At 47.0% G+C, this 26,877-nt stretch overlaps 1 protein-coding gene across 12 annotated transcripts in view; it reads left to right on the top strand.

Annotated features, from left to right (window-relative positions):
- Positions 1 to 26,877, top strand: part of GFRA1 (GDNF family receptor alpha 1) — a 211,643-nt gene that overhangs the window by 145,769 nt on the left and 38,997 nt on the right. For all 12 annotated transcript variants that reach the window (XM_063710530.1, XM_055352064.2, XM_063710532.1 and 9 more), the window contains one exon: positions 2,802 to 3,138. In XM_063710530.1, coding sequence (XP_063566600.1) covers positions 2,802 to 3,138 — 337 coding nt within the window. The remainder of the gene's footprint in view (positions 1 to 2,801; positions 3,139 to 26,877) is intronic.

Raw genomic sequence — 26,877 nt, 5'->3', positions numbered from 1 at the left:
GTGTTGACTTTCATTATTTTTATTATGATGCTATTTGAAACTTATAAACATAAAACTGTAAGCTCTTATTCTTGGCTTTTACACAACTATGAAGACAACACACATAAATACAAACAGAACTTTGAAAACAATGAAATGCAGGCTAATAACATTAATTGAGTGTAAGAGATAACATTATTTTGCTGAAACTAAATTGGTGCTTACAGTCTGAATGTAGTGCTCGGCTTCTCCATGGGTTCTTTTGAGTTTGGCAGGCCTGTATTACTGGGTGCCATGTATTGACTCGATTCTTCAGGCATTTTCCTCCATTTGAACTGTTAGTTCTTATCTCACTGACCACTTCCTTGAAGTATTAATCTAGCTCTGTGTCTCTGTTCTTTCCCTTTTAGCCAGAGATTATAAAGTGCCATTCAATATCAATACAAATGTTAAGTGTAGGTAGTGAAATTGTGTACCAGTACCTAGCCTTAAAAGTCTGATCCAGAATATGGTCATATTAATTTGTTTTAGATTATCATCAAAAATGCATAATTTAGAAATCTAGAGAACTGTTGACTTTCAAGAATATAAATCACTGCCCTTGGGCTCAATAGCAAAATATTAGAAGTCTCAAAAGAGGAGAAGGCTAGAAGTGTCACCAAGGCCCAGAGGCCCTGGTGGCCCTGTCAGGGCACATGGTGACTACTTCACTCCTGAGTCCTGAGAAGCCTGAGTGTGGAAATAGAGGAGCTAGAGAGGAGCAGGCATAGAAAGAGCGAGATGGAGAAACAGTACCAGGTGTGCTTGTTAAAGCTGGGATGGATGTGCAGCTGCCAACTTCCTGTACTCCACACCCAAGAAGGGCTCCTGTCTTGCTTATTGCCTTCTACAGCAAATTTCTTGGACTCTGATGTCACAGGAAGACACATGAACCAAGAGCACAATAAAATATGACTCATGGCGCCAGGGAATAATGGTGTGATTTCAGATATTTACATATGGGTTTTCTGAAAGCAAGACGCATCTTCAGTAGAACAGGGAGAATTGTTCTTTTCCTAAAATGTTGGACTTGCTCTGTGTGCCCTTTGTCTATTTATGTACAATATTTTTAATCGTAGCAAGAACATTTTGCATGCAATCTACCCTCTTAACAAAGTTTTAAGTGTACAATAGAATATTGATAACAATCGGCACAGTGTTATAGAGCAGATCTCTAGAACTTATTCATCTTGCATGACTCAAACTTTATTCCCTTTGAAGAGCAACTCCCCATTTTTTTTTTTCATTTTCTTCTCCAGCCCCTGGCAACCATCATTCCACTCTCCGCTTCTTTGAGTTTGACTATTTTAGATTCCTCCTACACGTGGAATCAGGCAGTATTTGTCCTCCTGTGACTGGTTTATTTCACGTAGCATAATGTCCTCGAGGTTTATCCATGTTACGCATTGGAGGATTCCCTTCTTTTTCTAAGGCTGAATAATAGACCGTGTGCCTTTTAGACGTGCAGCAAATGCACTGCCCTATCTTTCAGTCCTACCTAACCGAACTGTGCCTTCTCTCTTGTCAATTCTTTCGCCTTTTGTCATTTCCTAACCTTCCTGGCCCCTATCAACTGGGGGCACATAAGCAGAATGAGAAAGGAGGTCATAGAATCCATGAAGGGGCTAAGGCCTGAGGAGGAGCTTGCCGGGGTGTCTCATCCCACAGCTGTGCAGTGCTTGTCCAACACCTCCCTGCCCGCTCCAGAGAATCACTACTACACCTCATCATCACTACTCCATGGACCACCTTATATGTTGTTTCTGGAAGGTTTTTTCCATCACTTCCCTCTCCCTGCAGAAACATCCCTCTATTGGGGACGGGGCTGAATTCTTGTTGTCCATTCATCCTTTAACCTCGCTGTTGGGCTTGGCCTTGGCCTGCCTGCCCAGGCACCGAGTGGGCCCTGCCTCCACCATGCTCTCGCTGCAGACAGCAGAGGGCAGGCGGTGTGGACAGCACAGAGCAGGCAGTGTGGACAGCACTGGCTTCCCTGGTGGTGTGAGTGCACAGGGCTTGGGCAGAAGGCAGCATATGCTCTGTGAGCTTCCGGGAGCCCATTGAAATTCTATTCAAAATACAAGCTGAATTTTTCTAATCTAGAACCTCAGTACTCATAGAGCCCACGTGTTGTCTGTGGTGAGTTAAGTGATAATTGAGAGGTTTGCAGATTTTTATGTGATTTATCCTGGTTTTCTTCCAACGCCCTGCGAGCTAAAATTTAAATACAGCTTCGTTGTGGTGGCTTCTTCCTGTTTAGAGAATCTGGCATAATATTTTGTCTTCTGGGCTCAAATAACCATGTAATTACTGTGTAATCATATAGTAATTAGCATGTACTATGTGCATTTATTACATAATTACATTCTTGGAGGATTGTATGGCAATTATACTTGCATTCAGCATATCATGAACAAGTATATAATTTGTTGTTTTTTTCTTTTATCCTAATTTCAGTTTACTAACCAGGGGCTGGAAGCTTATTCTCCTGTTGCCTCATTTGCATGTAGTGGGGCAGGTGCCCGAGTTTTGGCCTCACCTAGCACCTCCTAATTCTACATCTGTGGGAATATTAGGGGCTTTTGTGCTGCTGTAGACTCCTGGTATTTGTACTCCTAGCACTTTCTCTTGTCATGAAGTCATTAAGTTATTAGCTTCAAAACTCATTAAGTTCTAGAGCCGCTGGCAATGCCAGATAAATGGCAGGATCTCAATTAAAACAGAGTAGGTGAGAACACAGAGCCGAGCACTGTGACCATGCCTGTCTTTCTCTGCATTTGCAGTGGAGCACATTCCCAAAGGGAACAACTGCCTGGATGCAGCGAAGGCCTGCAACCTCGACGACATTTGCAAGAAGTACAGATCGGCGTACATCACCCCGTGCACCACCAGCGTGTCCAATGATGTCTGCAACCGCCGCAAGTGCCACAAGGCCCTCCGGCAGTTCTTTGACAAGGTCCCGGCCAAGCACAGCTACGGAATGCTCTTCTGCTCCTGCCGGGACATCGCCTGCACAGAGCGGAGGCGACAGACCATCGTGCCTGTGTGCTCCTATGAAGAGAGGGAGAAGCCCAACTGTTTGAATTTGCAGGACTCCTGCAAGACAAATTACATCTGCAGGTAAGTGGGCACTGGCAGCTGGTGATTAATGAGGTGACAGGGAAAGTCTTGGCGGCTCCTTCGGCTGCCAAGCTCCCTTTTCTGTGTTCTACCAAGGTAGAGGAGAGAGGGGAGCCCAGTCCATTTGAATGGATTGGCGAAAATCTGACCTCTGTGTCTGCCACGGGGCTCTTCAGAAGCTATTCAGGCCTCCCTGCTGGGGAAAGTTCCCATCTTTAACCTGAGAATGCTTTGAGGGATGCTGGAATGAGGTAAAATACCACTGCCTTTCCTGGATACCTCTCAGGTGAGAGGGTCACCTGGGGTGAGGTGACCTTAAGGCACACACCTGCTGCTCAAGTCCTGAGGGCTGCCAGTGATTAAGTCGAGAGGAGCTGGCTGGAGCTTTGGAGGCTTTTGACCTTCAGGGGCAGAAACCTGGAAGAGACCAGTGAGAGGGACTGAGCAGTGTCCAGCCTTGGGGAGAACTTTGAATGCCTGGGTCTGTTCTGGACTGTTCTGTCGCTGTGAAGAGGTCACCTTCCCACTTAGCTCATCTCCCAGATCTCAGCCTCCACCAGAAACCTGCTGAGCCTGGATGATGATGTTGAAAGCATTCACTTCTTTTTGCTTTTTGGCCATTTCTGAATTTACTTTGATATCTGAAGGAGTCCATGAATACATTTTCTGTGTTTAAAAAAGAAAAAACTGGCCAGGTGTGGTGGCTCACGCCTGAAATCTCAGCACTTTGGGAGGCTGAGGCGGGTGGATCACCTGAGGTCAGGAGTTTGAGACCAGCCTGGCCAACATGGCAAAACCCCATCTCTAGTAAAAATACAAAAAATTAGCCGGGCGTGGTGGCAGGCGCCTGTAATCCCAGCTACTTGGGAGGCTGAGACAGGAGAATCGCTTGAACCTGGGAGGTGGAGGTTGCAGTGAGGCGAGATGGCACCACTGCACTCCAGCCTGGGCGACAAGAGTGAAAATCTGTCTTAAAAAAAAAAAAGAAGAAGAAGAAGAAGAAAAGAAAAACCACAGGCCTGGTGCGGTGGCTCACGCCTGTAATCCCAACGCTTTGGGAGGCTAAGGCAGGCAGATCGCTTGAGGTCGGGAGTTCGAGACCTGCCTGGCCAACATGGTGAAACCCTGCCTTTACTAAAAATACAAACAATAGCCAGGCGTGGTAGTGCATGCCTTTGGTCCCAGCTACTCAGGAGGCTGAGGCAGGAGAATTGCTTGAACCTGGGAAGTAAAGGTTGCAGTGAGCAGAGATCATGCCACTGACCTACAGCCTGGGTGAGTGAGACCCTGTCTCAAAACAAACAAACCAACAAACATAAACCACAAACAGCAATATAGACGTAGGTAGAGTGAAAAGATAAAGTTACCCTTCACTCTGCTCCCATTCACCCCCAAGCTTCAGGCAGTCACTGTTAACCATTTCATGTGTGTCCTTCCAGAACTTAGTGTTGAATTCAATTGCTGATTGAAGCAGGTAGATTTGGGGTATCATATTGAAAAACAGCTGTACTTTGTCCCCAGGTAGAAGCCCTCAATATATGCTAAGCCAGTGGACAAGCAGATGGGTTTATGACCATGTACTTGTTTCCTATTGGTTCCCCATTTCTAAAAAGCCAAGAGCAGAAAAAAAAATGTCTGTGATGTTGAAGATTCTGAGTTTCTGTTCAACTTAAGTTTTATTCTGGTAGAATGGGAACCCACTCTTTCCTTAAACCAGCTGTAATAATGACCAAAGAAAACTGTAAGTCCTTGTCATCTGTATAACCCTCTCATGCTGAAGACTTTTTGGGAGTAATGTTTCTCCTCCTTTCTAAAAAAAGTTGGAAGCAAGTGACCTGCTGTATGAGGAAGGACTCGGATGACCAAGCGTCTTATGAACTGAGTTTGCATCTTGGGAAGAAACAGGTGTTCCAGCAATGCAATACAAGGACCCTTCCTCACTTCCAAGCCCCTGTTTCATTGAGGCCCTCTTAGCTGTGGGCTAGGAGCAGGGATGGGTGTGCCAGAAGGGTCCTGAGAAAGAGGCAGAGCCTCAGCAAGCCAGGAACCTGGGGAAGCCAATCAATTAGGGTGTCGAAGCACCCTCTGCTGAAGATGAATAAAATGAATGCAGCCAAGAAGCTGCAGGGAGCTTTGCTCAGGGTCCAGCGATGGGATGGAGCAGAGATCCTGAAGATCTCTGGATGTGAAACTCCAATTCCTGGCCCCCTTTAGTCTCTAAGCAGAAGGGATCCCCCTTCTGGGAGTAGGACTGGATTTCTAGGGTCTTACTTGGCTTAATGCCAGACAGCTCCTCCCTGTCTCTATAATAAGATGTGATCTTGTCCACTGATGGGTCCAAGCCAGGAGACCTGGGCTTTTGTTCCTGCCTCAAGATGGGAAGCTGTATGGGGTAGAAATGGAGCTGTGGATGAGTCTTCCATCTATTGAACGATGGCTGGGAGGTGGGAGAGGTGGTGGTGATGGAGCCTTTCCTTCCTCTTCTCCCAGGTTTATCTTACACAGGATGGCCAGAGGTCTGAGACCTCCCCCACACATATTGAGAAAGCCCATATTGAGCAGATAATTTGCATTCTCTGGCTTGTTCTTCTAAAAAGAGAGTATCCTTTGAGGGTTGGTGAGAATTCATTAGATCAAATTGCTTTCCTGCTAAGCTGTGGTGAGAATAGCTGGGAGTTGAGAACTTAGAGGGCCCTGGGGGAGGCGATGGGAGGAACCTGCAGATAACAGGATGGTTTAGGTGATGTCTAGGGCCTCAGACTGAGGAAGGAACAAGTTTCAGGAACTGTTTGTGACATCCCTGATAGCAGGGAGTGGACTCAGCTGACGGCACAGAAATGTACAACAGGAAGCAGACAGCCCTTGTCTATGTATTGACTTTGCCCGATCTTCCTGGAGTGGACAGCAGCCACCATGCAGTGGGGTGAAGGATCCCTGGGCTGGATGGTGGGACTAGTGGCGTGTCTGTGCTGCTGCCACATTTCTGGCTCTGGGAGAAGCTCAGAGGCTGTTTAGGAATCCAGATCTAGACTGTCCTGGGGCCCTACCCAGTGAAATTTGTCTCAGTGTGATCGATGGGTTTTGTACACTGTCTTGAGCCTTTCCTGGGAAGGTGAATCCGTGACTTCCCTGGTGTTACCCATTGTCAAGTGATTTAGCCCATAATTTCTTTCCAGAGCCTGGATTTATTACTTATGATTACCCCCTCCCTCTCAGAGGTGCTAAATGTAATTTGAGCTGCTAGGTTGGCTAGCAGTGTTTGCTTCCATCAGATTTTATTACTCATGTCTTTAATTTTATGCCTTTTATCCCATCCCTTCTCAGTCCATCTCTGTGAGGCTGTTGTTGTTCTACCCAGAGTAGCAGCTGGTACTGGCTGGAGCTGGAGGTTCTTTGGATCTCACATTACAGTTGCTATAACCCTAACCTCACCACTGATGTGATGATGACTTGAGGTCTCATTTGAATAGCCCCAAAGGGAAGGGATGGCAAGGGGGAAACTTGCTTCCTAAAAACCATATTCTTGGAAAGCTCACACTTTCAAATGCTCCATTTCCATCTTAACATCAGCAACCATCAAAGAGCTGTTCAAGCTCATTAAAAGCTCCCTGAATTTAATAGTTTCCAACTCAGGGCCTACAGGTTTCCTTCCCCAGGGTCCGACAGTGCCTGTGCACAGAACCTGTCTCTCTTCTGCCTCATGCCTTCAAACAGATGAGAAGCAACATTAGCTTTTCCGTTTGACTTTGTTTTCCTTTTTCCTTTTCCGTTTTAGGGAAGCTGACAGATTCCTTTCCCCTTCAGGTAGTTGGGGAGAGTCAGAGCCTGACTGTTTGGGCCTCCAAGCTTGTCTACAGAAAAGCAAATGCAGAGGTATTATTAGAAGGGTGTGATGGAATTTCAAAGCCTCACAGTCTTCCCCCGAAGCAGTGCCTCCCCTGCCAGGTTTCCTCTGGTTGCTTTTCTTAGTGCCTGGAAGGATGTCAGGACTGGTTTGGGCCGAATGGAAGCATAACCTTTTGTGCCTGATGCAAATCTGTGTCATTTAAACTTATACTTTCCCTCCTGTCTGAGCGCTGGCTCGGGTGCCACAAATATGTTCCTCTCTACTGTTTTAATTAACAGCTCAGGTACCTCAGCTATTCTTCATTGCCAGGCGGTCCAGCACCTTCCCCTTGGGCATGCTCCCTCATGTTTTCATCGAAGAACCACAGAGGTAGACTCCAAAACGCCTTCTGCTTCCAGTGCCAAGCAAAGAGGGACCCCCAAGCCTGCGAAGCAGCCCGCTTGCCGGTAGCTTTAGCTGCTGCCACATGGGGTCGCTGTTGAGAAAAAACTCAGGGTGTGCTTGGTGGTTTAGTGGCCTTGCCCTTCTGGGGCGTTCAGCACGTGCAGCAGAGCTGCTGCATCCTTGGGTGCCTGAGTGACAACACCTAGTTTATACTCACCTATGCAGCCATTGTTTCCAAAGCATGACATTTTGCTCTGGGGAGCTACATCCTAAGGGGTTCCAATCAGAGCCAGCCCTCCACCTTGAACACCAGTAATCCAGGCTCTACGTTTTCTGGCAGTATGTTACTAGGTAGAATTGAGTGCTTCTCTTTTTTCTTTTATTTAATTATTATTTTTTAGAGACAGAGTCTCATTCTGTTACCTAGGCTGGAGTGCAGTGTTGCAGTTGAGGCTCTCTGTAGCCTCTAACTCCTGGGCTCTAGCGATCCCCTCATCTCAGCCTCCCATGTAGCTGGGACTACAGGTGCATGCTACCATGCCTGGCTAATTTCTTTTAATTAATTATTTATTTATTTATTTATTTTTAGAGACAGGGTCTTGCTATGTTGCCCAGGCTGCTCTTGGGCTCCTGGCCTGGAGTGATCCTCCTGCCTCAGCCTCCCAAGAGCTGGAAATTGAATGTTACATTTGCATTCCTCTTTGCCAACAGTGCTGGGTCAAGGGTATCTCACTCCTTTTAGAAAGATTCTGATAATGCTGAACCTCAAAAGGAAATTGGTCAGGGGCTCTATGTCCTCAGTCCCCAAGGTTCTCTTGACCGTGCTGGAGATATGATACAGTTGTTCTTCCTGGTGTCCAACTCTCTGTCCCCGTAGTCTCCAAGAGTGGTGGCTTTGATGAAATCACCATATATGGTTCTACCATTCCCCAGGGATCAAGGACCCTATAATTGTATCTTGGAGGCCTGGGGGATTTTTAGCAGAACCAAGAAGGCTTCCCTTGGCACAGCTCCAGGAGAACAGCACATGCAATTTCCAAAATTCTGCCCTTGTCAGCCCCACATTTGCCACACTGGGGGTGACCCCGTGACACTTAGAGGAAATGTAATGTTGTTAGTTGGTCGATCAGGCAACTGGGGAAACGTGTCATAAAACCATGCAGCGAATTTCTGCTCCCATAATTTATTTGGTCTGACAGTGTTAGTGCACCTTTAAAAGGTGAGAAATGTGTTTCATTTGCCTGGAATGAGACCCCCTTCACACAATAAACTGTGGATCTTAGAGATCAAGGACATCTTCTACTGTTTGGGCTTAAATTCCTGAGTCAAAAACTGGATCCCACATCACTATATGCGGGCTTGCCTTGACATGCAGCAAGCACAGGAGAAAATGGCTCAGAGGATAATTAATGCCTAAAACTAGATGGGTAGATTAATTTGGCACTTAATTTTATTTTACGCTGATTCATTCACAAATGGAAATCAGCAATTAGACAATGCAAACTTTTGAACCATGGAAAGAAAGTTTCGGGAATATGAGAAAATACAAGTAAAACATTTTCCAGTTCATTTGAGCAGTTTTCATTTCAAATGATTACATGGGTGTCTTTAGCAATGCATTCGGAGTGCTGAATGGCTCGTTTTTAATATGCCCCACCTGCACAAGCTGCCTGCTACCCTGTCTGCTCCGGGGGCCGCTGGACTCCTATGTGCCTACAGCAGATTCATCAAGACCCTGAGAGAAGGGCAAGCAGGTTCTCTGACATCTGCTGCTGCCCACCCTGGTGTTCTTTGACTCCATCCCATGGGCAGGGGCACCTTCCTGCTGGCTCTTCCAGAGTGCCCCTTCTGCCTGCGCCACCTCCTGATGTGCATGTGTGGCCCTTCAGCTCCACTCAGCAGCGGCAGAGCTCTATCAGCTCGGGCTCTCAGAGGTAACCTGAGCCCTGGACCAGGCAGGAGCCAGCTATGACCTGCCTTCTGTCTCATTCATTATCTCTCTGTTGGCAGAGGTGGGTGTGAAGCCATTTGTCTGCCCCTGCTGGAGCCTGTCCCTGTCTAGTTTTACTCCCTGTTCTCCCTCTCTCCAGCCGGTCCCCTCCCTGCATCTGCCCAAGCTCAGGGTCTCTGCCTCGTTTTCCTCACCACGTCTTTCTTCACCTGCCCAAGTCCTACCAATCACTTTTTCCACTCTTGGCTCAGAGAGAGAAAAAAGCAGGGACTCCTTGTCTTTGCATTTGCATATTGTGTTGATCATTGTGGACAGATGGACTCTTGGCACCAGACCATCTTTTATCGTCTTCGAGTGTGAATGCGGATGGAAAAGGAATGGAATGGAATCCACCTAGGAGGCCCAAACAGAGAGCCTGTATTGCTTTGGGGAAGCAGTGTCACAGCGGAGGGTCTCAGGAGCCATGTTCAGATCAGGCCTTGGTGGACAAGGAGCAGGGAAGTGAAGCAGAAGAAGGGGAGCTTAGTTTGGAGGGGACACAGTGGTTGAGGTGGGAAGGGGCCTTGGGGACTGTCATGGCATCAGAGGAAGAAAACTCGGTGCCATAGAAAGGCAAGATATTGGGGCCTCCTCTGTCAGAGGGGTGCTGGATTTTATCCATCAAAGGTTTAGGAGAGCATCAGAGAACTCCCAGGTGGGAGCAACATGGAGGCAGAGTTGGAGTGGTAGAGATAGTGGCTGCAATCAAGTTGGGAAGCTCTTGCAGTTGACCCATGAGAAGCGATGAGCGCAGAGTCCCACAAGAACAGGACAGGAATTTGGGAGACCCGCTGGACACCATGGAGGGTACTGACTAAATCTTTACTGAATGAATACATTTAAAACATGACTAAATCTCAGAGAAGGGGCTGGGATATAGGGGTGGGGTTACAATCATTCACACAGAGGTTGTTGTTAAAGATGCTTGGTAAGATTTGTTCTCTAGAGAAAGTGGGTGAGAAGAGAAATGGACCAAAGGCTGAATCTTGGGAGCACCAGGTGTGTGGTGGAGGTGTCTGAAGAGGACTTAGAAGTTGGGGAGTTGGAGAACCCAGCAAAGGGCCTTGAAAAGCCAAAGGGGAACAGAGTCTTAGGAAGAAAAGGGAGATGGTCATTGGTGTCAATCACTCAGAGAGCAGAGGAGAACTCAGAGGGACACAATTTAGTACATAGGAAGTATATCCTTCCATCTGTTTCTCCGCCCATTTCTCTCTCCTTCCATTCATCCATTCAGTTTTCCATTCATCCATCTGTCCATCATCCATCTATCTTTGTTCCTCTCTCCATCAATCTATCTCTACTTCCATCCCCCATCCCACCATCTATCCATCCATTCATCCATCCACTCATCCATTTATCCATCCACCCATCCACCCATCCATCCACCCACCCACCCACCCATCCATCCATCTGGCCTGCACTTACTGTGCCAGGAATAACAACCTGATATTTCACCTACAGTGCAGAGAGGAAGGCAAGCACACACACAGTCATGACAGCATGGTGTGGCAGTCTCTGGCAGGAAGGGACAAAGTGCTATGGGAGGTGAGAACAGCCAGCTTAGAGTGGCTGTTAGCAAGGCTTCCTGGAGAAGCTGCCATCTGAGCTGGACTGGCCAATGACTGGCATGGAAGAGAGTCACAAGACAAAGGCCCAGGACTGTGGGTTTGAGGAAGGCACATAGGAAGTAAAAAAACAAAACAAAACAACAACAACGCATTCACTGGGTGCTGATGATGATCACTACTGAGGTACACCCACACAAATGTGATCTCTCATCAGACCAGCCACCCTGCAAGGGGATGATCAGTGGAGTGGCCAGCCCAAGGGTCACCCTGCTTCCACACAGAGGACGTAGGAATCAGCTCAGTCTTCCTAACTCTGAAACCTGGTTTCTGTCACTATTTCCAGATGACTGTCTTTCATGATAGGAACACAATGTTCTTACACTGTTCAGCCTTTACTACCTTTAGTTCCAGACAGCCAGAATGATAATTCTGGCCAGCCTCTGAATCCAGACACTCTTTACAGCTCAGCAACTAAGACAGCATCAGTGTTAAAGACAGTTTTTAAACAGAGGTAGAACATCATGTCCATAAGAGCCTCTTAGCATCGTTTAAAAAATAAAACAAAAGCTACTCAGGTAATACAAGCTCATTAAGTTCTAATTTCCTTTTGAACACTCATTGCTTATAATAGAGTGGTTTCTCTGTGACAGCTTACTGATTTCAAAAGAGTCGTTTCTACAAATAGGAAAAAAATACCCTTCCAGGCCACGCTGGCTTTACTATTAACATTATTAGCTCAATTATTCAGTCCAGGCATATTTATTGGGCACAATCTGCTGGACAGTGAGGGTCCTTCATGTGTGGGTGGTGCACCCCCTCCCAGGCATGTACACTCACCTGATTTGGATTCCTTAACTCCCTGCTGAACCATCACTGGCAGTCAGTGTCCTCAACCCTCACCTACCTGAAGGCAGTGGACATCAGGGATCTGGCTGTGTCTCACAGAGCAGATGAATTCTTTGCTGTCACAGAGCAACAACCAGCTCTAAATAATCCACGGTGTCCCCAGTTTGGGGTCATCCAGGTGTTTCACCTTCCTGCCTTCTCCCCGGCTTGTGGCCATTATGTTAATCATCAGGAGGCCCTCCATTTTGTGGATTGCATCTTGAGAGTACATTGCTGCGCCTGTAATCCCAACTACTCCAGAGGCTGAGGTAGGAGAATCGCTTGAACCTGGGAGGTGGAGGCTGCAGTGAGCGGAGATCGCACCATTGCCCTCCAGCCTGGGCAACAAGCGCTAAACTCAATCTCAAAAAAGAAAAAAGAGAGAGAGAGAGTACAGTGCTGGTGAAAGGTGTGATGGATGCAAGACCTCTGGATCTTTACCAGACATGAAGAAGAGGAGGTGGGCGGGGGTACTCAAAGGGGGTCTATTGGTCCCTGGACTTCAGACCACCTTGTTCAACTGCAGGTGGCTGAGGGAGACCTCAGCTGATCTCCTCTACTGCTCTGTGCAGCTTGTCTCTCTTCAAAGAGGATGCTTCTGCTCTGTCCACCAGCCACCTCCTGCTAGCACTCGTGAAGTTCACAGGCATACTACACCAGCTGCAAGCCCCTCAAGCCCAGGCCTGAACTAACCCAACTGGATAAATTTCATGATCATTTTTTTTTCTAATTTCCAGGGAAGGGGGTGTTTCTGTTTCCTACAGCTCTGTTTTCAAAGGTGTTTCATCCACGGAGCAACAAATGGGGTGCAAAAGAATGGGGAGAAGGAAGACGTCAATAGCCTGTAACCCAGAGCAGTCTCATCTTCGCGTGGGGAAATCTGTCCCCTTAGTTACAGGCTGGCTGTATTTAAGGAGAGGAGCATGTCCTGTGTTTAATTAGCATTCAGTGACTTAAGGAGGGCTCCCTGGAGGGCAGGGCAGGGCTGGGCTGGGAAGGGAAGTGCGACATCAGAGAACCTCCTCCCATGCATGGGCTCATCTCACCCCAGGAACCTGACTCTGGGAACCTGCCAGGACCCTCTTCCATGCTGCCAGGAGGGTCCTCTGGCAGTCACCTCTTCCCTTGGCCTCCCCACCTCCTAGGCCAGTGTGGGCCTGGGTCTCACAGCCAGGCTTAGAGTCCTGCTCCACCCAGGGAGACTCCACACTCCCCCACACCCATCCCAGGCATTACCCCAAGTGAGGATCCTGCAGTCACATTGGCATTTACATTTCTACAGGGCATTTCCAACTCAGTGAATGGGAAATTGCTCGTCATTTCCAAAGGCAATTAATTATGCAGGAAATTTTGCATCCAAGAAAAACAAGAATTTAAAAGAACCATCAATGTGAAAAAGTACCATACCATGCTGGAGTCTTGGGATTGTTTTCCCTTCCCCAGTAGTTGTCAGTGTAAGCGTTTGCGAGTTAGGCAGACCTGGGCTTGCATTATGGTTTGGTTAGTTCTATGACACCAGCCACTGGAGGCCTCAGTTTCCCATCCATAAATGGATATAATGACTCCATCTTCACAGGGATGCAGTGAGGAGTAAATGAGATATTTTTGTGCTAGTACATCAGCATGTGCCTGCCATCTAACCCTGAAAATTCTCAATAAATATGTCCTTGTTTCTCTTTCACTTTTCCAACCAGTTTTTATCAGGGAGGACAAAGCTTAAGATTTTAAATGTGATACCCCCCAGAACAGAGAGAGATCTTTGAAGTAGAACTTGTGAGCTGGTGTGGTGGTATGTGCTTGTAGTCTCAGCTGCTCAGGAGGCTGAGAGGTGGGAGGATCACTTGTGTCCAGGAGTTCAAGTCCAGCCTGGACTACACAGCAAGACCCTCTCTCTAAAAAAATAAAAAATAAAAATTAAAGTAGGATTTATGAGGGGGCAGATTCCCATTGCTCTACACTTCTCTGCACCCACAGCACTAAACGTCATGTGGAAATGCCACATGGCTAAGCTTGATAGTCATCCTCTTTCAGCCTTTGTACCATTAGGGAAAACGGAGGGGCGGAGGCGGAGGCAGAGTCTAGAGGTGTTTGGAGCATGTGTCATCTCAAGAACATTTCTGTCCAGAATATACAATTATTGGCACACAGATACACAGTAAGATGTGAGCAGAGCTGGCCCTGAGACTGCTGGGCACAGAGTGGGGAGATTCACTATTGTCTGGACTGAATAGGCAGTGGGAGCCCTCTGGCAGCCTCTTGGCCACGTGCTTCTTCTGTGACCTGGAGTAACTGTGAATAAGGGGCTCTCAGAGGTGCTTGTGTCTGAGTCAGTGATGTGAGGGATCCAGCAAAGGGCAGCCACTGACTCAGTGAGACTGAATCCATAGCCCCCTCCCTCTGGATGTTTCCATGTTGTGAATCACCCCATCTTCCCCTTAGGAAGCAAAGCCACACCCGGGGGCAGAGTGGCTCGTCATATAGGAGTCAGGGAGCTTAGAATGCACAGAGCCGGGGACATGGTTGTAGGAACGAGTGGATGGCGGTGACGGTGGTGCGGGTGATGATGAGGCGAGCAACACGTACTTGGCATTTACTTTGTGCCAGGCCCTGGGCTGAGCTCTTTGCAGCAACCTTGGAAGTGGGAGCTGTCGTTACCCTCCCTGTCACTGGATGAGGAGGTGAGATCTTGAACAACTTCCACCTCACCCAAGTGGTGCCGCTGGAAAAGGCAATGAATTATGCAGCAGGTGCAGCCCCTTTCTGCTGTCCCACTCCATAGTCAAGGAACCCAGAGGGTCTGTGGGGCTGCGGAGCTCATGTTGCCGAATGCTGCACTGGCCATTTCTGTACACAATGTGCCTGTCTTGTAAACCACCCACAGAACTTCCAGAGACACCCAGGGAGAGTGGAATTGGATACCGGCGGTGACTTTACTTTTTACTTCTTATTTATGTTAAAACAAAAATTTTAAAGTAAGGGACCTTTGGATCTTGTCAAGATAGGGCTTAAGTGCTCTTTGGCAAACATAGTTCATTTATCATTAAAACCGCGGGTTTCAAACTTTTTGGTTTCTGGACTCCTTTATGCTCTTAGAAAATTACTGAGGATCTCAATGGGCTTTTGTTTATGTGGGCTAAATCTATAGGTGCTTACCACACTGGATTGCAGGTGAAAAGAGGTTTACATATTTATTACTTCATTTAAAAATAACATCGAGCAGCTCATTACATGTTACCATAAATAACAGAACATACTTTTATTAACAATCACTATATTTTCCAAAACAAAAAAAAATTAGGGAGAAGTGTGGCATTGTTTTTACATTTTTACAAATTTAGCATCTGGCTGGAAGGTGGCTGGGAGAGAGAGAGAGTGAGAGAAAAGTCATTAAGGTCTTAGTATGACTACGAAAATAGTTATGGTCTCACTGACCCCCTACGAGGTTCCCTGAGACTGCCAGGATCCCTAGACCTCACTTTGAGAACTGCTGTGCTAGATGGACCAGAGTAATCTTGGGCTGGAAGACTTGTGTGTGCACCAGCGCTCCTGAGGTCTCGTTGAACCAAGACAGTCTGGGGTGTGCGCCTGCCTTGCACCCAGCTCGTTTAGCCACAGTGGGTCAGGATGCTGAGGCTGTGGGATGTCTGCCCCAGCCAAGTGCTGGAGCCCCTCCAGGTGGAAATGGGTTGAGTAATTAGAGAACCTTGGAGCATCTACCGTCAGCTGTGCAGTTGCTCCGGGGCTGCTTGGCAGGCTGGAGCACTGAGCCCAGCTTGGTTTCTTGCTCTGAGAGATGCCCTCCTGACAGCTCCTTTGTAGATGGTTCCTCTCTTTTCTAGCATGCCAATGGATTTCACCGTCATATTCAGCTCAGTCAGGCAGAACTCTGGGCTGCTGTGTAAAAACCCTTTGTGTCCAGAAGCGTTCAGTGGAGCTTTTCTCTTACCAAGTAGGGGCTTGGGGAGAGTGCCACAGGTCAACCTCTGGTGCTTAGAATGCTGGCTGGTGCCTTGATGTGGGCCATCTCAGGGGCAGCCCCCTCTGCTCTTTCTGATACGTAATCATTTGCCACAGGGAGAACTAAATGATGACAATGACAGTGTCCCTGGGCTAACCCTTAGAATCAGAAAAGCCGGCAAGCTGGAAGTTTCAGGTCCCGGGAAGCACCCAGCAGTCGAAATTCCTATTGGAGAGTTAGCTGGCTTCATCTAACAGCTTGGAGAAGGAATGCCACCTCTCCAAGAACGTTCACTCCAGCAAAGGAGCTTGACACTGTCCCAGGAAACCTTTCAGTGGAAATAAGGCAAAATCGAATGGACAAAATCGAATGGAAAAAGACAAAATCTTTCACATTCAAAAATTCAAGCTCAAACATGTTTAGCTACAAATACAGTATTATGGCTTGAGAACATTTGCTTTTTTCCTATTGGACCAGCTGGTGTTTTGTCATTGCTGGAGATTGGTTTGTTCACTGGTTCAGTAGGACCAGACTTCCAGGTGCTCTGTAGGGCCCCGAGGGCCAGAGATGAGGGAGGCACCTGTGCCCACAGAGCGCACATGCAGGGACAGTCACCGGTGCTGTGCCAGCCCGGCCTCGTGGGGAAGGGTGGGCTCAGGGACCTCTCAGAGGTGCCTTTGCTCTGGGGCCGTGGATCTCCAGCTTTTGCCTGTGTTGGGATTTGTTTTCTATTCATGAGGTCTAGGGTGAGGCCTGAGAATTTGCATTTCTAAAGCATTCCCAGTGCTGCTGCTGCTGGTCTGGGCTCACCATTCCCTGCTGCCTTAGAGAATGTTGGCCAGGTGATCTAGGCTGATGGCTTCACCCTCCTCTCAACTGGGTCTGCAAAGCTGAAAATGAGGAGTAGGCACCAGATGGGAGTAGGCTTAGGGGAGGACACGGGAGAGGGAGCCCCTGCTGTGGCTGGGTGTGAGCTGGCAGCCCAGGTCGGATATGGGGCACAGAGGGCGCATCGCAGCCCAGGAAGTTAGAGCTGCGGGCAGGGACAACACATGGAAAGCTTCCATGCTGCATTAAGGCTGGGCTCTATTTGGAAGGCTGTGGGGACCACTGGAAGGGCTCTATTGCCTGCTGATAGTTCTTCAGACACAAAGGATACTGAGACAAGCTGATGGTATCTCTAGTCACTGCCTGGACTGGCCCCACCGCAGTTGGGACCTTGCCCTCACTGCACATGAAGAAGTAGACAGTCTGTTGTCTCTAAGTTGACCTTGGCCTCAGATTGGAATCCGTTTGGCTGCATTATATCTGAACATGCAAAGCAAAACAGAGGGTTTTAAGGTAATTAAATCCTCCTCCTAAAATGGCCTTTGGAGCAGTCTTTGGCCTGGGCTATTCAAATAAGGAAGCTGCCATGTTTGCTCCACTCTTCTTGTCACTTTTTGCATGTAGAAGCACCCTTGGTTGTCAGGAGGGAATGTGGGATGGACAGGGTCTATCCTCAGTGCCTGCAGTGGAGCTAGGATGCAGATGACTCAAGCAAACACACGTGTGTTCAAGATCCAAAAGTGCTGTGATTCTGTGAACCAAGGTTGCTATGAACCCTTGACTGTACAAGTACATGGTACGTCTCACCCCTCAGTCCACAGATGGGTCATAGGCAAGGGCAGGTGGTAGATGCAGGTGGTAGGAGGTTGGATTCCATATCCTAAAGGGACTGCACCTTCTCCTTCTTTGTTCCTGTCCCACCACGGCCACCACCTTTTACACAGCATCTTACATTGTGGGTGCTTAGTGATCATGGTAATTGAACGGTTTGTTGCCTTTTGAACCCTGGGCCAGGCATGTGCTAGGTGCCAGGCTACAAAGCTGAAGATGAACAGTCTCTGTCCTGGGTTCCTGCATGCTGAGGTATTTTATGAGTCCATCCTGGAAGCCTTGGGCTGAGGACTCTCTCTAGGTGGCTCCCCAGTATTCCCAGGCTTAGAGAAAGCCGGAAGGGGTGTGTTCTGGTGTATAAGAGATGCCACCAAATACTGCCTGTGCATGGGATTTTATTACCAACCCATGAGGGAGAGTGTCCTCTCCTACTGGTGGGCAGGAACCCTGATGTCAGACTAAACCCCAGCTGCCCTGCAGGCGTGTTTCTTCTCTCTGCATCTCAGTCTCCCTGCATGTAAAACACAGACACTACCAGCACCTCCTCCACAGGCAGTGGTGAGGATTAAAGCCCGTAGCCCAGTGCCTGGCACAGAGTTTAATGCTCAGTGAAATCCCTTGTCATCATGGGCAGCAGAGGGTACTGACCTCAGATGCATCCAGAACTTAGCTGAAGTCTCATCCTCCTGCCAGGTCAGCTCCCAGGCTGAGGATTCCAAAGTCTGCCTGATTCCTCTGCACTTGACCCCCCTTGGGAAGGAGGCGACACCTGCTGCATCCCTGCCTCTCAGGGCTGTGGTTGGAGAGAGGCAGCGGGCACAGGGAGCACCTTGAGTGTGGTAACAGCAATATTCACAGCTAGCACTTCACTGAGCACTGAACTCTGTGCCAGACACTGGGATATGGGCTCTAATCCTCACCCCTGCCTGTGGAGGAGATACTGGAAGTGTCTGTGTTTTATACAGGGGGAGACTGAGATGCAGAGAGACCAGACACCCCTGCAGGGCAGTTGGGATTTGGCCTGACATTGGCGCTCATGCCCACCAGCTCTGGGAAGGTTCTGCACATATGTCTGCTCTTCCAGGGCAGGTCCCCATGATGGTCATCCCGGCCAGGCCAGCCCCTACTGGGTCACTCTGTCTCCAGCCTCAGGAGTGGTCCCTGCGGTGAAGGAAGGCTGCTTGGGGATGCGGGTTTCTCCCCGTGGGCCCGGGGAGCCCTACTTCTCAGTGTATGGGGAAGACTTTTGTGTCCTCACTTCTTGACTTCTGGGTGCCCTCTGGGGGAACACAGCCTGGGGAAGGGGTACCCAGAGAGGCAAGGCCTAGGCCCAGATGATTTCCCCTCCTAGCTGTGTCGCAGGACTGCATTTGAGCCCTACTGAACAGTAACAACAGATATTATTTTTTTTTATGTTTTTAAACTACAAGCGCTATTAACCAAAAAGAATGCCCACTAATTCTGTCATTCTTTTATTGGGCCTAGTAAACATCACATATCCACCTAAATCAGATGTGGGCTTCTGCAGCACATACTTCACATTAAAATGGCAGCCAAAGTCCAAGAACTAAAATGAAAAGAGGGAACATTAATTCTTTTTCAGTGCTGTGTGGGTGCGTATGAGCTCAAGAAGCTGCGGCTTCTTTCCAAAACCTGGCTCTGACTCTGGCCTGCTCCATGACTTTGGGCTGGTCGTGGACCTCTCTGGGACCTCGTGTCCTCAACTGTAAAATAAGGCAAACCTGGCTAGTACGGTTACTGCACAAAAATGACACAGGTTTGAAAGCACTGGGCACAGTGACAGGTTCTATGTGAATGTAGTTGGAGCATTTAGAGTTGGGCTGCTGCTGTTCCTCCTCTGCACCTGGTAATGTTGCTGAACCTTCAGCACCGAGTGTCCGTGATGAGTGTTGATCTGTAGGTGATTGGAGCCTTACTCTATGGCAGTCAGATTCGTTCATTCATTAACTCATTTATTCAACAGTTATTTAAAGAATACCTGCTCTGTGTAAGGCATAATTCTAGGTGCTCTCCTTCTCTGCCTGGTGTAGGCAAGACCATCAGCAATGTGAAGATATAGAATAGAAAGTGACGGAGATGAGGTGTGGGCAGCAAGGCTGAAGCTGGCACCCTGCTCGGGGTGCAGAGCCAGTGAGGGGACTTGGTGGGAGGGCTCTGGGAGACCTTTGAGATCACCGTGAATGGGTTAAAATAAGCCTTGGGATCACTCAGCTGGGAGGAGATGTGGAGGGGTCAGTTTATTAAAAAATGGCTTATGTGGACCCTGGAAATCAGCTTCTTTGCCCTAAAGAAATAAAACAAGGAGAAATGTTAAATGCAGCACTAAGAGCTTTAGTTAAAATGTAGAAAATGGGGTTGGGGCTGAGGTGCTGTTGACAAGAGGATGCTGAGTGTGAGAATGGGTTACTAATAGGAGTTACGGAATTTCCCCAAAAGGGGAAATTGCCATCTGGTGACAATGGAGTGATTTATTCATTTGATGTCTAATGCCACAATTCCCTGTCTCCTGAGCAATAGTGATATTCTCAATGTCCTATCTAAGAAGGAAGATATTAGGAACTAGTTGTTTGCTAAGCTCAAAGTCTCTGTTGACCTTAAAACAACTTTCCTGAAAGAAAAATGACCTAGTGTATATTTACTATTGAATATAATTTTCCTTAGGAAGTCTGCAAGCCTATTAAAGATTAATAGGGAATCTCATTTTCATGTGTTTCTGTTGAAAGCGAACTTGTGCAAGTGTAGGTTGTTAGCCATTCAGAAATCCATTCACCACCCCCTTTCCCCACCCCCTCCCAGGGCTCTCAGAAACTAGGCTCCTTTAATGAGTGGAAGGTAAATTAATATTCCAAGGAGCGGAACTTGGGGCTTATGTACACAGAGATATTTAGCTCTTGTCGTTTGGGGACTGGAGAAAGTAGGGGGTTTCACAAATTATTAAAGTCAAGAGAACCCATGCCATTTTAATTCTGCATATTCGGGGAACCTCCAAAGAAGCAAAGTTTGACTGAGGAAGACCAGGTAGCATTAGGGATAATTTCTATAATTTACCTGTGTTTTTTCCTAAGCTCATAAGAGTTCAGTTCCTCTGACTATAAACATCAAGATGCTGTGATACCTACCTCAACACTTCCTTCTGAGGGTACAGACAGCACCTTCTTAAATGAACACAGGCTTGATGCTTCAATTGCCAGACCAGTAGAGGGTCCACAGGTAGTGGCCTGTAGAATTGCTTAGACCTGTTTAGGGAGTATGATTTCATTGGTCTATAAAAAAAGGGAGTATGATTTCATTGGTCTATAAAAACTTGAGGATGTTTGAAGACTCACAGGAGAAATTTCTCTTTGGTCTTAATGGTGGGAATAAAGCTGATATTCATCATGACTTTCCTGAACACATGCAGACCTTCAAAAAGTGGATCAATTGTCCTTAGGACAAAGCATTTCATATGCCAAGTTATTTGATGAATTCTAAGGGAATTCATCCAGCATGGTCATCTCTCCCTAGGATTTCATAAGGTCTCAGGGTCAGTGTGGACCCCCTGGGCTGGTCCAGAGAAGAAGAGAAGACACCAGCTGTGATGAGGTACTGTTCCTCTAGGAATCAGGAATAGATGTCAACAGGTGCTAAGGTGCCAGGTATATTTAACCCTACCAGGAACATTTTGAGGGACTTATTATCATTCAGCCTGAGTATATTAGGTGTGTTAGGCCATTCTTGCATTGCTATAAAGAGATAACCTGAGGCTAGGTAATTTATAAAGAAAAGGTGTTTAATTGGCTCATGGTTCTACAGGCTGTACAGGAAGCATGGTGCTGGCATTTGCTCAGCTTCTGCAGAGGCCTCAGCAACCTTATAATCATGGCAGCAGGCAAAGCGAGTGCCAGTGTCTCACATGGCAAGAGCCACAGCAAGAGAGAGAGTGGAGGAAGAGGTGCCACACACTTTTAAATAACTGACCTCCCAAGAACACTATCACAAGGACAGCACCAAGCCATGAGGGATCTGTCCCTGTGTCCCAGACACATCCCACCAGGCCCCACCTCCAACACTGGGAGTTCCATCTCAACATGAGATTTGGAGGGGATGTCCAAACTACATCAAGTGGTGAAAGATGGAAGACAGGAATGAGATAATTCCTTTGAGAGTCCGAAAGTATTCCTCATGCAGACATGTCACATGATCAGAGCAGAACCAAGAGAAAGTGGAGGGAGGTGCCACACACTTGTAAAGGATCAGATCTCACAAGAACCTACTCGCTACCCAAGAGGATGGTGCTAAACCATTCATGAGAAGCCCGCCCCCAGGATCCAATCACCTCCCACCAGGCCCCACCTCCAACACTGGGGATCACGTTTCAGCATGAGATTTGGGTGGGAACACACATCCAAACTATATCACTAGGCTTCAGAGAAGCTAAGATACTTGCCCAGAATGTCATGGCTAGTAAGCGATTGAGCTGAAATTTAAGTCCTAGTACATCTTCAAGTTCTGTATGAAAACCCCCTACTGTTTACTGCTTTTTAGTAGTTCTTTAGTTTTCTATTGGTGCTGTTAACAAATTACCACAAACAACTTCAAACAACACACATTTATTCTCTTACTGATCTATAGGGTCAGAAGTCTGACTCGGGTCTCACTGGGCTGAAATCAAGGTGTCAGCAGGGCTGAGTTCTTTCTGGAGGCTGCAGAGGAGAATCCATTTCTTTGCCTTTCCCCACGCAGGCTCATGGCCCCTTCCTCCATTTTCAGAACCAGCAAGGGCCAGGTGGAGTCTCACATGACATCACGATGACACCCTCACTTGCCTCCCTATTCCACTTTTAAAGACTCCTGTGATTCTATTGGTCCTACCGGGAAAATCCGGGATACTCTCCCTACTTCAAGATCCATGACCATAATTATATCTGCAAAGTCCATTTTGCCATGAACTGTAATGGTCTCAGGTTTCAGGAATTCAGGTCCAGATGCCTTTGAGAGCCTACCCAAAGGTAGGCATTCTGCCTGCCGCAAGCAGTTTTTCTTCTGAGCATCTATCTTGTTTTTAATTTGTGGGTATCATGAGCTAGTTGTGGAATTAGTTATGAATATCTTAACCCCCTTCCCAGTGGTTGCTGGAAATCTCTGAACCAAATATGTAGTTTTCATCCAGCCAGGGACATGTGTACATTTTGTACTAGCTAAACCACTGCCTCTATCTTACCTTTCTGTGGTCCCCAATTCTCTCACTAATTTTTATATTTATTCTGCCACATCACAGCTACATCTGAATGCACTCCAAAATTCCTTCTGAAGACAGGGTGTGCATAAATAATTAAATGAAGCCATGGTGGGTGACCTTTGCTGCCCAGGATTCCTGAGCAGTTGACATGGAGCCTCTTAGCGTTCCAGAATAAATACCAGGCAACTTCAGGCATTTACTTCTGAAGGTGGAGGTGCTGCTGAATTCTGCATGAAGCAAGCTCACACTGTGTTGGTCTAGAGTTTTAAGGTGTGGTTCTGCTGGTGAAAGATTCATTGAACATCTAGATTTCCATTTTTTCTTGTAGCCAAAAGCCACAAAACTGATTTCTAAAGTTTGCCTGCAGAAATATAAAAGACTTGTTGGATAAGGTTTACTCTTAGAGTTTTAACATATTTGTCACCTGCAGTTGTCCCACTGAATATCTGAGAGCTTTATGATCCTTTCATCATCCACAAAACTTTCCATTTCTTTTCTTCTTCAATTTCTTCCCTTAAAAACAAGTACTACCAAAGCTAAAGCTAGGTTTTCTGCGTGAATGGACATAGCATAGTATGGGTAATATAAAACAATTTTATTTGATTTCGTGATGCAGCACAGGGTTGTTGGAGATCTTTCTGTGCTCCCATTACTACTTAGAGTTTTCTTGTACCATGACCATCAGTTTGCGCATTGGGAGAAATAGGTGGAGGGCAGTGGATTCCTGGCAAAAGGGCAGTTCAGGGACATCTGATCTAAGGCTGCTGAAAGCCCCTTCCAAGTTGGAATGGATTTTCTTGCCAACTACCATGACTTGCTTTTCAAATTTGCCAGGTAGAGAGTACCTGTCAAGCCCTGTCAACTGCTCTGTCAATGTTGACTGATGGCTGTCAATGTTCATGCAAGGTGGCTTCGGGAGGGATGCCAAAATTGATCAGATGCCAACCTAGACTTCCCTCGGGGGGCTACTGCAGTTTGATGCAATCAGAAAGGCTAAGGAAGCATCACCTCTGTGCCCTGCAGCCTGCTTTTGCTGAACCCTCAACCTGCAGAGATACCCAAGGCAGGACGCAGGGACTGAAATAATGGGGGATTCCATCTGCATTGCCGGAACTCCATTCTCAGCCCATGAAGCTTTGCCAGAGCCCCTGTGAGTCAGGCTCAGAGTGCAGTGACAGCAGCCTCCATGGCCCATGTGCTGGGCAAACCACAAGGAGAACCCTCGCAGCCGAGAGCTGCCAAGGAGCCAGAGGAGTGATCGGGGAAGCCCCATGTATCAGGATGAGGCTGAGCAGGGATTTGAGGGGAGCAGGAAATGATCTGTACTTGGCCACAGGGGCTTTTCTGTCCCAGGAAACAAAGGCATTAGGAAAGGCTTGAAGGCTGCTTAGACCTTATGGTATTGTTTCTCACCAACATGTGGCCGCTGTCGTGCTAAACTGCCATATGCACATCAGTTGGCGAGGCTTTAATAATCCCACTACCAGTGGGAACCTGTGTTAAGGGGCTGATGAACGCAAGATGCACAGAGCTTTGCGCATCTGCACCTGGGGCATGTGGACCTCCCCAGACCCTTTGCGTCTCCACACTCAGTCCTAGGCGGGGAGAGAATCGCAGCTCAGCTCCTCAGCTCCCCAGCTCCGCAGCCTACTCCTAGGCAAATACTAGGCCTTTGCTCCAGGAAGCCAGATGCACAGCACAGACAGCAATAGCAACACAAAATAACACCCCCTGCAAAATGTATTTAATACAGGCCCTGGTTTCCTGAAGGATGCTTTCCAGATGTGTGTTACGGCAGACTGCGGGAGAATAGGGGCTAAGGTAATTTTCTAAAAACAGAAAGAGGAAAAATCTGTTTTGTGTCACTATACCAGACAATTACCTTTCCAGTGTTTTAGCCTTTTCATTCCTGGTCTAATATTAGCAGCATGTTTTTCTAATTGTTTTTATTCTGCAAAAGGTATTAGCAGTTTTAACAAACTTACTGATATTTAGTCCTTTTAAAAATATATCCCTTTGCTCTAAGTCCCTGGGAAAAAGTAGCTTTTCTTAAAGTGCCTTTATTTTATGAGTTCATGTAACAGAGAGGCTTTAAGTAACACCACAGATTCCTCACTTCAGATTTCTCAAATTTGTTTTGGTCAAAGTTGATGCCTTTAGTTACATAGATGTAGCCTGTTGAAAGTATGTAATATAAGGGCCACCAAAGATAGACTAAGACACAGTGTATGTTTCTCTTTATTGAGCTTGTTGTGTGTTTTTCCAGCAAAGGCTGAACATTAGAATGAATCAGGAATTGGGGAGAACATATGAAGGGATAGAAGTAAAAATTTTGGGGGCAACTGGTGTATTCTGGGTTCTGGGTGAGGAGCTTTATATAATTGTCATTTAAGTCTCCCAGCAGACATTTAAAGTGACTGTACATAGCAACTGATATGGCACCATAGCACTGGTGCCATTTTCCAGGTAAGGAAACTGAGACTTGGAGAAGTTGAATAATTTGCTAAGATGTGAGAGGCTGCGTGAAAAGTGGAGCTGGGATAAGACACAAGATTGTGTCACTCCCAAGCCTGTGCATCTTCTCATCTACCATACTTTCTTTCCTCTAACTGACCCGCTGAGAAAGCTTTCAGAAACTAAATGGTTTGAAGTGAAAGCCAAGACTTTGAATCTCTAATGTCCACACTGGGTTTAGAGAAAAACTCCAGCGACTTATACAAGTAGATTGATAAGGGGATCCTGTCCCAAAGTTCTGGGTTCCTCCTGAGTGGTCGATATGGTCTGGCTGTGTCCTCACCCAAATCTCATCTTGAATCGTAGCTTCCATAATCCCCATGTGTTGTGGGAAGGACCCAGTGGGAGATAATTGAATCATGGGGGCAGTTTCCCCCATACTCTTCTCATGGTAGTGAATAAGTCTCACGAGATCTGATAGTTTTATAAGGGGAAACCACTTTTGCTTGGTTCTCATTCTTCTCTTGCCTGCCACCATGTAAGATGTGCCTTTCACCTTCTGCCATGATTGTGAGACCTCCGCACCATGTGGAACTGTGAATGCATTAAACCTCTTTTTCTTTATAAATTATCCAGTCTCAGGTATGTCTTTTCCAGCAGCATAAAAACGGACTAATACAGTGGTCAAGCCCTGCAGTGCTGTGCAGTCCCTGGTGGGGTACAACAGACTCCTTTATAAAGGGGGGCCTAATTCACTGATAGACTCACTACCCTCTTGTCCCATCTGCATCCTCTGGCACCTGCTGTGCTCTTGCAATACATTCAAAGTACCTGTCACGTCTCTAAGGCCAGTGGAACATTAGGAAGAACAATGTAGTCAATGGTGGCAGGGGAAAGCAGGTATACACTTGATGACTGTAATAAAATCCCAGAGAAATTAAAGTCAGCCCCCACACTTCTACCCTCCAGAGCCATTATGGGCGGTTGGCAGTTCCTGTTCCTGTGAATGCCATCTGTGGCCACCTGCCATGTGACTCTGAGCAAGGCTTAATCTCTTTGGCCCTCAGCTGTCTTGTATGTGAGACAAGGGATCCACTAGAAGAATCTTATTCTCAAGACTCGAAGAAAACCAAGTCCCTTGACACTGAAATCATAACAGTAGGATGGAATATGGGTAAGAATAATAATGCTATGAAAACAAGTGGGTTTTCCACCCCTCTACATTGCTTTGAGCATTCTCCATAGACTGTATTTCTGAGGTGGAAGGGAAAGCTAGGAGCTTAAACATGAAGCAACGCACTCAGGAACTTTGGTTTATGAGTCGGAGCCTGGATCCCATTCAACATCTTACAATTCTCAGTCCAAGGCTCAATTCCACCAACCACATGGCTTATGTCCAAGTATGGGATTTGTTCTGGAAGAATATTTAAAGGATTATGGTAATCCAGGATGAGTTAAATTGGGCATTACTGGTATGTTTTTACCTGTTTTCCATCACACTACTTTCCTAAAACTGTTGCAGAGAAAGTAGGTAAATAATTTTCTCCCCACTGTCAGAAGACCATCTGCTGTTTGAGACAATTCTCCTAGATATTATTATTATTATTTTTCTATTTCCAATTAGCAGTGTACTTCCTTTAATATGATGCTTTCTGCATAAACCATGGTTTCTGCAGATTTCCTAAGGCCATCTTTGTATTTTGTCTGCCTTTTTCCTCTTCTTTAAGGGTGGGAGATTTTCTCTTACTGAGAACG

This window comes from Gorilla gorilla, chromosome 8 (genome assembly GCF_029281585.2).
Source record: "Gorilla gorilla gorilla isolate KB3781 chromosome 8, NHGRI_mGorGor1-v2.1_pri, whole genome shotgun sequence".
In the NCBI taxonomy this organism is placed as follows: Eukaryota; Metazoa; Chordata; class Mammalia; order Primates; family Hominidae; genus Gorilla; species Gorilla gorilla.
Note: the sequence above shows the minus strand (reverse complement) of the source record. Positions and strands in the feature narration are given on the sequence as shown.